The sequence below is a fragment of the Bos mutus genome, chromosome 17, assembly GCF_027580195.1.
Source record: "Bos mutus isolate GX-2022 chromosome 17, NWIPB_WYAK_1.1, whole genome shotgun sequence".
Classification (NCBI taxonomy): domain Eukaryota; kingdom Metazoa; phylum Chordata; class Mammalia; order Artiodactyla; family Bovidae; genus Bos; species Bos mutus.
This window is the reverse complement of record NC_091633.1, coordinates 58,234,296-58,248,135: the sequence shown is the minus strand read 5'-3', so window position 1 is coordinate 58,248,135 and position 13,840 is coordinate 58,234,296. Positions and strand designations below refer to the sequence as shown.

At 39.2% G+C, this 13,840-nt stretch overlaps 1 protein-coding gene across 1 annotated transcript in view; it reads right to left on the bottom strand.

The window, feature by feature from the left end:
- Positions 1-9,079, bottom strand: part of SMARCA5 (SNF2 related chromatin remodeling ATPase 5) — a 38,864-nt gene extending 29,785 nt beyond the window's left edge. Inside the window, exons 1-2 of the mRNA XM_005911428.3 lie at positions 8,467-9,079; positions 4,872-4,946 (exon numbers count right to left, since the gene is read on the bottom strand). Coding sequence (XP_005911490.2) covers positions 4,872-4,946; positions 8,467-8,643 — 252 coding nt within the window. The 5' untranslated portion in view covers positions 8,644-9,079. The remainder of the gene's footprint in view (positions 1-4,871; positions 4,947-8,466) is intronic.
- Positions 9,080-13,840: the final 4,761 nt, after the last annotated feature.

Sequence of the window (13,840 nt, the reverse complement as noted above, 5' to 3'; positions counted from 1 at the left end):
CACAACAATCTCAGCAATAAAAAGGAACTACTGCTACATGCAACATAGATGAGATTCAAAAGTAGGATACTATGTGAAAGCAAGCAAGCGTGAGACTACACGCTATACGATCCGAACTCCAAACAGCGACTTTCTATGTGAAATTCTAAGTAGTGGTTTCTCAGAGAGGAGATCTGAAGTGTCAAAGGGATGAGAGCAGGAGCAAGCGCTTGGGGGATGATAGAACTGTTCTACATTGTGACTGTACGGTGTTTACATGGCCTCAGCTATTTGCCAGAACTCACCGAATGAAAAACATACAACTACTGTGTGTCAGTGATACTTGAATGTAGCTGAAGAAAAAATATCAAATAAAAAGATAAAGACACTGCAATACAGGTGTATTTATTCAGAAGAGGGAAAAATGTTGTGCCAAATTTTAAAAAGCTATCAGGCTTGAAAAACCTCTATTAAGTTCATGAAATATTCATTAATCCTGTGTAGTTCTTAGTATCTTTTCTTATTTTTATATCTAACATCTGCGGCTTTGAGTGTTTCCTATTATCACACAAAAAGAATGGAAGACCAAAAAAACTTAAAACCTTGAAATCAAGTTCTTTTAAAAATAAACAATGGAAATCTAGAGCCTTTAGACAACAGACTTTTTACAGACACATCAATAATTTGATTTTAAATAAGGAGAAACAAGAAGACAAGAGTTCAATAAACAGAGAAGCCAGTTACTCAGTATCTCTACCTATGTGTAAAATGTCAACTTTACAATAAAACATTTTACCTAGCAAACACCAGAGGTAGTCTAATGTGCTTTTTAAATGAAAACATAATTTTTAAACATCACACACATGTAAAACCGAAGCCCAATTTGATACTGAAGGCACACGGTGACAGTGCCTTCACACTGGACCACACACGTAGCCCAATCCATACCACTAACAACAGGCTGTCAATACGTTTCTCCTTAGGAATGTCCTACCAATGACAAGCTTCAGTTTCTGTTTTAAAGTACTAACCTGAGATCCATATATACGTATTTTGCACAATTTCATTTTCAAATACATATATAGTAAAAGAAAAACCAAAAACATGCAATGAGAAGATCATGCTATTTAAAAAAGACTATTCTATTATTGTAATTATGTTTGGATCAAGATAAATAAGCTCCGGAAATAAATTCAGATAGGTGAGAGTGTAAGATATTTTAAACCAAAAGTTACTCTACAGTACTCAAATCACTGAATATATATTCTCTTCTTTAAAAACATTTTCAAATCAACGTTTTCTTCTTAAATGTCTTTTCAATTCAAAAAATACTTTTGTGTGCAGACCAGAAAAGTATTTTGTTTCTCTATGAAGTTTTCATTATAGTACAATATTGAAAATAAAACATAACAAGTAAATTATGAAGACTGTCAGAAAACAAAAACTCAGAAGTAAAAACACACAGTAAGAACACATGGAAGTGTGAATAGCACCAGATTTTAAATTTTAAGCAGGATGATTAGGAAAATGGCAACAGAAATGATGTTTCACAGAGAAGGGAGTAGTCCTCCCAATTCTTAGACCTTATCACACCTCTCTACTGCTCAAGATCCTTTAACGGTTCTAGATGTCTTAAGATGGTATTTTTTCAAACTGTGGTTCATGATCCATTAGATCAGAAATATCCAGAATCTTTGTTATCTTCTACAAGGTCAAGTCTGAGACTACTATCTTAAAGAACAAAGCATAAACTTCACCAGATCTCTACAAAAGATTTCATAATTTCCAAAATTCTCTCACTGATTCAAGTAGTGTGGAGTTACAAACTGTTGCAAAAAAAACAAGGAGTTTAGAACATTTACAGAGTAAGCTTTCAGTGGAACTGTAGCAAAGGTTTAAGGGGATTAACAGGCAAAGACCTCATTGCTTGAAAAATGAAAAGGTTAAGATAAAAATGACGAAAGGTGTAAAGAAAATGAACCTATCTACAAAACAGACAGAGATCTGACTTGTGGTTGCCAAGGCAGAGGAGGGGAGGAGAGGGATGCACTGAGAATTTGGAGTTGATAGTTGCACGTATTACATTTAGAGTGGATAAACATCAAAGGTCCTACTGTGTAACACAGGGAACTGTATCCAACTTCCCTCAAATAAACCATAACAGAAAAGAATATCTAAAAGACTGTATATATATGTTAAACTGAATCACTCTTCTGTATAGCAGAGATAGACACATTATAAATCAACTATACTTCAATTAAAATAAGAGGTATAAGGAGAAAAACTACTTTCTAAAGAGCAGAAACAATAAGATCAAGAACCCCCCCCAAAAAAATGTATCGTAAAATTAAAGCAAAGGTTAAAATCAATAGCCTTGGAAAAAGCATTTTTCTCTAAGAAAATGACCAGGATAGTAGAAGCCATACATGTTTGGAAATAAATTGATGATGGGCCTGCAATTCTTTATGGAGGAAGACTGAAAGTGAGAAAGTGACAGAAAAGTAGAAACTTAATCAGAGCGGCAAAGTCTTAGAATGGCTAAATAGGATTGTTAGAAATAACAGTGAAAGCCAAAGAAAGTGAAAACCATAAATTTATTCCAGTACCAATCAGTGTAATTACTTTAGTTTTCTCAAGCAGTACTTGGCATCTTGGGTTCAAGAATGAAAAGTGACTATCAAGACTTATCTATGAATAGGATCTAGCAGATGATAAGGAGTCTGCTCAGAAGAAAACTGCTCGTCAAGGTCATGGTTTTGAAAAAGGAAATTAAAGTAGGAGACTGAAAAATTTGTAGGAAGTTGAGAAAAAAATTGCAATAAAGGGAGCTGTGGAGATGAGAAGCATTGCAAAGAACCACTGAAAACCTCCATTATATAATCAGATCAGTGTCACAGACTTCACAAAAACACAGATCTGGAAGAAGCTAGATCATGAGAAACGAGCCAAATGAAGATGCCAATGAAATAATTCATGCAACAGAAGAATAATGAACCAGGGTGATGGGGAAAAGATAAAAGAAATATTTATGAAGTTAAATCTGCCAAGACTATTAAAATTACGACATGCTGTTATAAACAGCTTGGGTATTTATTAAGAAAAACTTTCATTCATTGAGAGAACACTAAGTAACTGTGTGGGAAAGAGATAATGAATTCAACTTCGGATATTCCTAAATAAGACCTACCAAAGGGATTTAAACGTTCAACAAGCAAATGAAAATACAATGATTGGAGGCATCTGAGCTAGAGATAAATATTCAGAAGTACTCATTTAAAAGTGGCAGATGAAAACCAGTGACAAGGCTAAAACTTTCCAAGAACAAATGTTCAAAATGCAATGAAGGACAAATGAATAATCAAGTAAATAAGGTATCATCAAAGAAAAAAGGTTTCTCAAGGCAAGAAAAAAATTTGTGGAGTGGCCAATGGTGTCAAATACAAGTATGAATAAGGAGAATGAACTAAAACTAGGCCAAAGAATTGGCCATTAAAATTACTAGTACATCACTTCTCAGTCTTTTGGCTAAGATCAAGTAGAGAATCACTAATATAGTGTTAATGACAGAATCTAAGCTGTGCGGGTTTAGAGGAATGACTGGGAAAAGTAAAAATGGAAAACCATCTTTTCTTCAAATAAGACTGACAGCAAAGAAAGGTGACAGGACAGTTACACATACACACAAAATGCATACATACAAAATGGAACAGAAATCATATACAGTAATACATCATTTATACTTTACATATTACCATATGCATTATGCACGCTATGTATGTGTATACAGATACATATATGCAACTTTTAGGACTTTGAAGCCATTTTTAGAAATTTCAAAAATATTTGCTGATATTGATGAGAAAGTCAAAGAACAAGGGGAAGTAATACTTGTTAAAATCAGTATTCTATGTGCCAGATACTATTCTGGATGCTGAAGACAGAAAGACTAAGACACCGTTTCCACTCTTCAGGAGGATACTTATTGTGTAATGATGATATTCTTATACATGTTAACTAAGATTTAAAAAAATTAAGTTTAATCTACATAAAGCATATACAACAGGGCCCAGTACATACTATTTATTCACTGTTAGTCATTATTATTTAATCTAAACTTAAATTCAAAGCTCTTTGTAGGTACTGGTTAACTCATGTTAAGATAAAGATTCCCAAGAGGATGTGAAATGTGAGCTGGATCTTTTACAAGTATAATATTCATATTATCTTTTGTAAAGCTCTCATCCATATAATAAAAAAGCTGTAGGCAAGAAATATCATTACTATATATACTACATATTTTTGTATTATATATTGTATGCATATGTGCATGAGCACGTGCTCCGTTGCTTCAGGCATGTCAGACTGCAATCCTATGGACTGTTGGCTCCTCTGTCCATGAAATTTTCCAGGCAAGATCACTGGAGTGGGTTGCCATGCTCTCCTCCAGGGGATGTTCCCTAACCAGTGATCGAATCTGTGTCTCCTGCATTGCAGGTAGATTCTTTACCCACTGAACCACATGGGAAATTCATTATATATTGTATATGTTATAAATTATACATGTATTACTTGCTTTATAACCAGTAGAGTACAATGCTAGACAGATGCAGAATAAACACATCTTGAATGGTTACTTCTCTGGTCTTTTAACTCATCTCACTCCCAATGCTAAATCTAAAAAGGAGTATTAATATAATCCATATATTTACATACTACGTGAATTCATGAAATACATCTGTATTTGTTTTAATCAAGTAAGTCGAGTAAGATAAAAAAAAGTTACAATACTCCATGTTACACATATTTAAATTAGGTATCTGTGCCTCAACTTTAGTAAATTTAATCACCTAATAAAAAACTATTATGATTCTATTCATATACCTAGAACATACCATTTTTTCTTCATAGGTGGGATCTGGTTCTTGGATTTCTTTTTGCTTTCCAGGAGATGCATTGTCAAATACTTCCTGGTAAGAGGGAAAAACCATGGTTTGTTCTTCAAGAATACTCAACATACCATTATTACACTGATTTCAGCCCAAAACACATTCAAAGTAATACACTCCTGTCCTGAACTTCCTAGATACCTAAATCTGATAGGAAACCTTGATGCAAAATATGACAGTAATAACAATTCACTTAACCCAAATATGTAAACCGCATGGCCACTGCCAAGATTAAAACACAAGATTATCATCTCCAACATCCCAGAACAAAAAATACTTAAAGCAAATCTGTTTTGTTTTCTAATCAAAAATTATAAAGCCAAATTGAACAATATAAATTGTGAAGGAAATGTTCCCTTTTAATTAAACTGCAGTATCTACTGTAGTACTACCCAAATGTATACCTGGGAAGTCACACAGTCATCCTGATTTCCATCTTCTAAAACATTTAAAAAATTCATCATGCACCCTGAAGTGAATACTTTAACCACAGTTTGATTCCTTAATTGACAATAAATGTGCTTTTTTGGCAAATTTATTCACCCTGACATTCAGAAAGTCACAAAATCCAAAAAAACACCCCCAACCTCACTGTAAAGTTCGCTCATCAGCTGCTAAAAAGTACAATTTTCATTAATGATGTAGTGATCTGCGGTGCTACACGCTGTAACCAAGTTACCTATGATTAAAAAGCTGAGGGGACGGGCCTGGTACAGCACTACTGCTGCTGCTAAGTCGCTTCAGTCGTGTCCGACTCTGTGCGACCCCATAGACGGCAGCCCACCAGGCTCCGCCGTCCTATAAGAGATCAAATGACCCAAATTCAAGTCTAACTTCAGTGCTAAGACCTTTACGAACTTGTGTAACCTTAAGCTCATCACAATCTCTGGTCTCCAGAGTAAAAGTGACAAAGCCACCTACCTAGAATAATTCACAAAATGGTACTGGGATACCATGAAAAGTCGAATGTATCCTAAAAAAACAAGATGTGCTTTCCAACAGCAGTCATTACTTCTTTCACAGTCTTAACTAAAACAGGCAAAAGATTTGGATTTAGGACCCTTGAGGTCATATGGCTATTGGTATATAGTGTACCTACCTATCAGTCCAGGTAGGTATGTGAAATGAGAATGAACCAAGACAGGCCCCATTCAGGTTGCCAAAAAGATCATATTAATTAAAAAATGTGACTGCTCCCATGACTACCAATACCAAGCAAAAAAAATAATAATAATAATACATAGGAAAGCTAACAAATTTTCCTAGGAAAGTGGGCTTTGTCAGAAAATAAATGATCTTGGAAAAACACAGCTTAAAAAGAAAAAAAAAAAAAACACACTATAATGTGAAGGAAAAAAACAAAAACTAGTCATTAAGAAAACTGGTAAAAGATAAAATCACTGATGTTACTATCCTGAGAAGGAGAAAAATAATGAAGCCATTTTTGAATAAATGAAATCCTTAAACAACACATTTTTGGCAAAAATATGACAGGGCAAGATATTCGGGGAAGGGTCAGCTTCAGAGCCAGATGCGGGTTCTATCACAGATTCTACTTACAAGGGAAGACTCAATTTCCCCATCTGGCAAAAATACTACTGACAGTCATCCAGTACTTGTTACAACATTAATATTCATAGTTAAACTCTAATTCCACTTTACCTTAAAAACAGCAACTGAAAGGCAAAATATTTAGTTTAGGCTTTAAATTATTCTGCTTTCTGATATTTCCTTAACACTTCTAGTGAGACTGAGACTTTGGTTGCTACTCCAAAATTTGAATGACAGCCTCTTTTGAGAGGCTGACAACAGTGGACAGCAATTTGCAGAGAAGTGCAGTGCGTGCTCAGTCGCTTCGGCCTTGTCTGACTCTTTGCCACCCCGCCAGGCTCTTTGTAGCTCGCCAGGCTCTTCTGTCCATGGGATTCTTCAAGCAAGAACACTGGAGTGGGCTGCCATGCCTCCCCTCCAGGGGATCTTCCCAACGCAGGGATCGAACCCGAGGCTCTTTTGTCTCTTGCACAGGCAGGCGGGTTCTTTACCACTAGCGCCACCTGGGAAGCCCTGAGAACTGCGTATTTAATACAACTGCTTTCAGTGTCAAACTTTCAAACCCCCTTAAACAAGGAAGCGGGAATCCAAGTTAACCCTGGCAATTCAAAACAATCATTTAAAACCTAAAGAAAAAGAAAACAAGCAACACTGACATGAACTGAAAACAAATTTCAAGTCGCTGAAAGCTATAGAATACCAGAGATCCTATTCCACCAAAACCCACCCTTACCTAAAAGTTCTTTCAAAAACTAATAACGTTACTTCACCCTAGATAAGGCCGCTGGTTGTAGAGTGTAGGACTCCACTGAACTGACTTATGACTTAGTACAGCACCCAAATAAAACTACTGAGCCAAATGCTCTATGGTAAACTGTCCTACCATTTCCTTACTGTGTTAATTCTACAGCAACATTCCCTTTTAGAGCAGTATTACCTTTTCTTCATCTATCCAAGGATGGAAAAATTCCAGAAATCTCTGGGCTGAGACTATAAAATATCTCAAAACAGATCGAAGGCCAAGAATAAAATTGGAAGGAGCAAGCAACACTTTGTTCCCAGACATCGCAAAACCTTGGAGCACACCCAAAAGACCCGCCTGGCAGTTCCCCAATCTCTCCACCCTCGCTGTACTGTTACCATTCCCTGACCCGCCAGCCCCAGTCCAGAAGGTAGGGAGCCATAGAGAACGGTACCAATTCTCAAAATAAGGCCAAGGCCCCCAAAGAGGAAATGCGCTGGTCTGTAAGCAAACTAACCGCCCCTCACTCACTAATTCATCCATCCATCCATCCATCACTCCTCCCACGAAATGAAATGGGGGTTCAAGACAGCTGCTGCCGCCTTGGTCGCTTCCCTTCCCCACGGAACAGTGCCTGGGAGGAGCCTCCTCTCCCTCCGAGGGAGCAGCTGTGCCCCGCTTATCCCCACTGCGCCCTCGGCCATCCAGCCCTCGCCATTGTTTCTGCGGAACAGATACCGCCCCCGCAAAGAACGGGATGAAGAAAAGGAGGCCCAACTCCTCGGATGCGCTGCTTTTAAATGCCTTCCCCACCCCGCCTGTCTACCCCCGTACCTACAGGGAAATTTCCCTCGCCCTCCCCCCAAGTTTAGCGGAAAGTAAAACCGAGATTCAGAGATGAGCGAGGGAATTATGGGAGTCCAGCTTTAAAAAAAAAAAAAAAAAAAGGTAGATCCTCACTCGGCCTCAGTAATCAAGAACATGTGTCTAATAAGAGCGTTCGAGGATTTGGCAAGGTTCGCCAAAGAGACAAATAATATAAACGTGAAGTGCCAGAAATCCACTTCAGGTTGCCTGGATAGCTTAAGCGCAAGGGTGAGAGCATCATTTCCGACCCAAAGGGTCTGAGGCCGAGTTGGAGTGAGAAGGGGTGAAGTTTGGCTCTGCGTCTCATCACTAGTACAGAGGCGAGGGAACCAGTTCCTCCTCCCCCTCCTGCCCTCTTTCCACGCCACGAGCCGCCCTCACCTCCATCTCCGAGTCCGTGGGGCCGGCGTTGCCCACGGAGGGAGCCCCCTGGGCTGCGACGCCCTCGGGGCCGCCTTTGTTGCTGCTGTTGCTCCCGCTGCCGGCGGTCAAGGCTGAGGGCTTCGAAGGCGCGCTCTCGGGAGGCGGGGGTGGCGGAGGGTCGGCCGCGGACGACATGATGTTCCGTCTGCGTCACCCGCTGCTGCCAGAGGCCGGGCCCGGCAGGGAGGAGGAGGAGGAGGCCTAGGCCTGGGAGGCTGCGTCGCAACGAGCAGATGGAGAAGCGAGAGGACTACCCGAAAGCCCCCTGCGCCGCGGCTCGGCGACGAGCCCAAACCAGGCCCAGCAACCTCCCCCTCTGGTCGCCCTCCTCTTCCGCGGAGCTCCGGGTTCGACCGGCGCTTTACCCCACGGCGGGAATCACGTCGACGAGAGTGGGCGGGGCCACTCGGGTCACTGAGGTCAGGGAAGGCGGGCTGATTCACAGGAGGGCGGAGGGTTGGGGAAAAAAGAAAGGAAAGCAAAAGAGGGACAGAGACTGGGAACTGGTTTAGCTGCCTCCTCTTCCTCTGGTAGATATCATCTATCTCTCCAGCATTCAGGTCTACTACCTACGCCACCGACTATCAACACTCGCGAGATTGATAGTTGGCTACACGACTAGGCTCCAAGTGCGCATGCGCATTCTCCCCTCCTTGTCCTGGGCCACGCCTCCTCCGAGGCCCCAGAGAGCTCTTGGGTAAGGAATGGGCGGGGCCTCGAGGGAGAGCTTGGAGACGTAGGTTTGTGCGTCGGCTTCCCGGCATGACGCGAGCGCTGTCTTCCAGGGGTTCTTAACGGCTCACGGTCCACCGGCGCTTCGTCTGCTCTGCATGGCAGGGATCCGCGGCACTCCCAGAAAACTTGCCCAGGTTTTGCGCCGCCTACTGCAGTATAGAGGCCTGTGCAGGCCTTAACACTTTCACTGCCGCCGCTTATAGGTGTGACGCCAATGTGTTGAAGATGGTTTAGTTATCCCAGTTGACGTCTCTTATGTTTTGTTGTCTAAGCAAAAAGAGCCCCTTAGTGTAATTTTTTTTTTGTCTACACGTTAGCTATATGAATCATTTCTAAATTCCTTCTACTTCTCTTTGGTACAGAGTTAAACGATATTTTCTCTGAATTTACATGCTAAATATAAGCAAACTGCCCATCACCATGTAAATTAGAGTCATGAGTAATCGATAGATAAGAGAGGCCATGGGCTGTATCTTTTTCTCAACCACTGAATATTAAAATGTACAGACTGCTGTACTTTACTTTCTCCTTAAGAAATATTTCGAATAATCACCAGTAGTTACGCCTTCCGCTGTCCTCAACACAGCCTGTGGGTCTTGCGCACGGATCTGCTGCAGATTATCAAGAACATCATGTTCTACTCAATAGAAAATCGTACTGCTGTAAATTGTTATCTGCCCTGCACAGGCTCTTAATCATCTTTGTATCCCCATAGCCAGTATTCTATCAGTATGTATTGAATAGAGGAGACACACTTTTTCAAGAGTTAAGATTTGAGCAAACTGTTGATTATGTTGAATTTCAAACAGAAGGGCTCTCCTTTGAATCGATAGCCTGCAAACTTAACTGATCAAATGATAATTTTTGAATTGAGATCTGGAAAAATGCCCCCCAGCCCATTAGAAATACTGTTTGTGAGACTATAAGGAACCATCTAAGGATATATGAACACAAAAATACCAAATGATGTTTGTTGTCTTCACCTGTTACCGCAAAAAGCTAGCAGTAGTGAGTCCAACATAGAAAGTGTGATTTTAAAGCTATTGTACACCCACACAGTGAACTGTTATTTATCTTATCAGCCATTAATGTAGAAGAGTGTTATTATATAGTGTTAACTGAAAAAAATTAAGTTGAAAAACGAATAAAACATTCGAAGGATAATCATGAAGTATTGAAAGTGGTTGTTGTTGGTGTGTATTTCCTAATTCTTTTTAGTTTTAATTTTTTTTTCTAAAGTGAATCTGTGTATTACTAAATTGAGCAAATTTATTTTTAATATTTAAAAAACACTTTTACCAGAAAAAGATGATGTGGAAGTAAAAAGTTAGTGTCTAGGGTAACAGACACTGACATACAGACACTGAACAAATACTTATGAACAGATATTTAATATTGACATTAAGAAGAAAGCATATAACATTTATTTAATATTCAGAGTATTTCTTCACTCTACAGGTAAATATCTTGGATCTTGGTTTAGAAACCCTAAAAATATACTGAATATGTAAATGGATGAATCTTGAAGGCTGACAATAATTTAAGAAAAACAAGTAGCAAGAAAATCAATAAAATTACCTCCAAAATGGCACCTGTCTTTCTTAACATAGACATTTATACTATGAGTCAGTTTCTCATATGAGCATATGAAAGCTGTATGAGAATCCTGTGGTGGTAATTACGGAGGAAAGATTCTTAGAAGAAAGGAGGAAGAAGAAACAGAATGTTTGAACCCAGTAATCTAACCACAGGGACAGAGAAACATTTTGAGCAAGGTCTAGGAGCGGGGAGGAAAGGAAGCCAGGAACTACAGAGAAGACAATGTCTGAAAACTGAGGTATAGGGACATTAACTGAGTGGCAGACAGTAGTGCCCATCTAGTGGCCAAATGACAAAGGTCTATTGTTCTTCAAATGCTGACAGGCTAAAACCTCCAGCTAGTTCTGAAATTGATAGCATTATATAAGATTAGTGTTGTTAGAGTAGGTTTGAGAGTCAGCCAAGTCTGGAATTTCATGTAGGTACAAGAACTTAATATTTGTGTGAATTCAGGCAAATTACTTAATTTCTTTGAAGTCAGTCTTTTCCTCATCTTTTTATTATTCCAACTTTATATTTGGATGACATTCTTATAATAATGTTATAAGAATTATAATAATTATAACAATAATCATAATAGTTATATTAACCTAATTATAACATAATAATGTCATAAGAATTAAATGAGATCGAGTATGCAGGGTGTTTAATATAGTGCCTGATATATACTGAGCTCTGGGTTCAAGTGTTAGGTATTCTAATACTGAAGGATCATAAGCCTAAGGGTCAGAGTAGGATCATCCACTGTGTTTTTTTAATGAGGAGGGTAAAGGGAATAGTGTCATGAAAACACTAGAAGGAAATACTTCTTTAAACATGTTCCCAGAAATAAATACTATAATGTAACATCATGATCAGATCAGATCAGATCAGTCGCTCAGTCGTGTCCGACTCTTTGCAACCCCATGAATCACAGCACGCCAGGCCTCCCTGTCCATCACCAACTCCCAGAGTTCACTGAGACTCACGTCCATTGAGTCAGTGATGCCATCCAGCCATCTCATCCTCTGTCATCCCCTTCTCCTCCTGCCCCCAATCCCTCCCAGCATCAGAGTCTTTTCCAATGAGTCAACTCTTCACATGAGGTGGCCAAAGTACTGGAGTTTCAGCTTTAGCATCGTTCCTTCCAAAGAAATCCCAGGGCTGATCTCCTGCAGAATGGACTGGTTGGATCTCCTTGCAGTCCAAGGGACTCTCAAGAGTCTTCTCCAACACCACAGTTCAAAAGCATCAATTCTTCAGCGCTCAGCCTTCTTCACAGTCCAACTCTCACATCCATACTGACCACAGAAAAAACCGTAGCCTTGACTAGACAAACCTTTGTTGACAAAGTAATGTCTCTGCTTTTGAATATACTATCTAGGTTGGTCATAACTTTCCTTCCAAGGAGTAAGCGTCTTTTAATTTCATGGCTGCAGTCACCATTTGTAGTGATTTTGGAGTCCAGAAAAATAAAGTCTGACACTGTTTCCACTGTTTCCCCATCTATTTCCCGTGAAGTGGTGGGACCGGATGCCATGATCTTCGTTTTCTGAATGTTGAGCTTTAAGCCAACTTTTTCACTGTCCACTTTCACTTTCATCAAGAGGCTTTTTAGTTCCTCTTCACTTTCTGCCATAAGGGTGGTGTCATCTGCATATCTGAGGTTATTGATATTTCTCCCAGCAATCTTGATTCCAGTTTGTGTTTCTTCCAGTCCAGCGTTTCTCATGATGTACTCTGCATATAAGTTAAATAAATGGGGTGACAATATACAGCCTTGATGAACTCCTTTTCCTATTTGGAACCAGTCTGTTGTTCCGTGTCCAGTTCTAACTGTTGCTTCCTGACCTGCATACAGATTTCTCAAGAGGCAGGTCAGGTGGTCTGGTATTCCCACCTCTTTCAGAATTTTCCACAGTTTATTGTGATCCACACAGTCAAAGGCTTTGGCATAGTCAATTAAACAGAAATAGATGTTTTTCTGGAACTCTCTTGCTTTTTCCATGATCCAGCGGATGTTGGCAATTTGATTTCTGGTTCCTCTGCCTTTTCTAAAACCAGCTTGAACATCAGGAAGTTCACGGTTCACATATTGCTGAAGCCTGGCTTGGAGAATTTTTTATCTCAAATATGCAAATACATGTTGTCTACACCTAAAATTCTCTCTACTAGATTTAGTGTGCTAGAACAGTATGTGCTATGCTGAACAGAGTGGAGCAAAGAGATACTCGCCAGTGGACAAAAGATGTCAAAGATCTAGGACTCTTCCAACATTTTGGCCTTGAATGGTAACAAAAAGTATTTTATTAAGTTTATCAAGAACACAGGAGGAATATGCTGAGCCTGTCTTTATCTCATGCTCATTTTATTTTGTGAAAGCCTAGGAAAGTAAGTCTGGTTACTACATGACAACAATAAAACAGTATTGAGTTTGTGAGTATCTTAAGAATAGGCGAGTCCAACACTAGATACCAATGATCACATGTACTTCTTTTTCAGAATTCTCTTACTTAGGTCATTTGCCACATGAGGGGATTTCAATTAAAGAAAAGTATTAAGTAAAGTTCCAATGCATCTCCCTCATGTTTGGTCACCAACTCATATCAGTGGGCGACTCTGTCTGCTTGGTGTTTGTACATGTATTTATGCCATCATTTAAAATTGCCTTTCCCCACCTCTGCTATTTACAAGTTAAAAATTTAAGTTCTCTGTGCATTTCCTCCCTTGTAAAACATTTTTTTTTCTTCTTACGTGAATGCTTACTTTCAAAAAAGGGGAACAGTCTCAAATCTAAGCTTCCATTTCAGAAGCCTAGAAAAAGAAGAGCAAAATAAATTCAAAGTAAGCAGAAGAAAGGAAAAAATAAAGGCAAGAACAGAAATCACTGAAATTAAAATCAGACAAAATAAGACAAGGAACTGGTTCTTGACAGAATAAAATTGACAAAATGTTTGGAAAACTAACAGAGAAAACACAAATCATCAATATTAGGAATTAAACAGAACCCATGGTTACT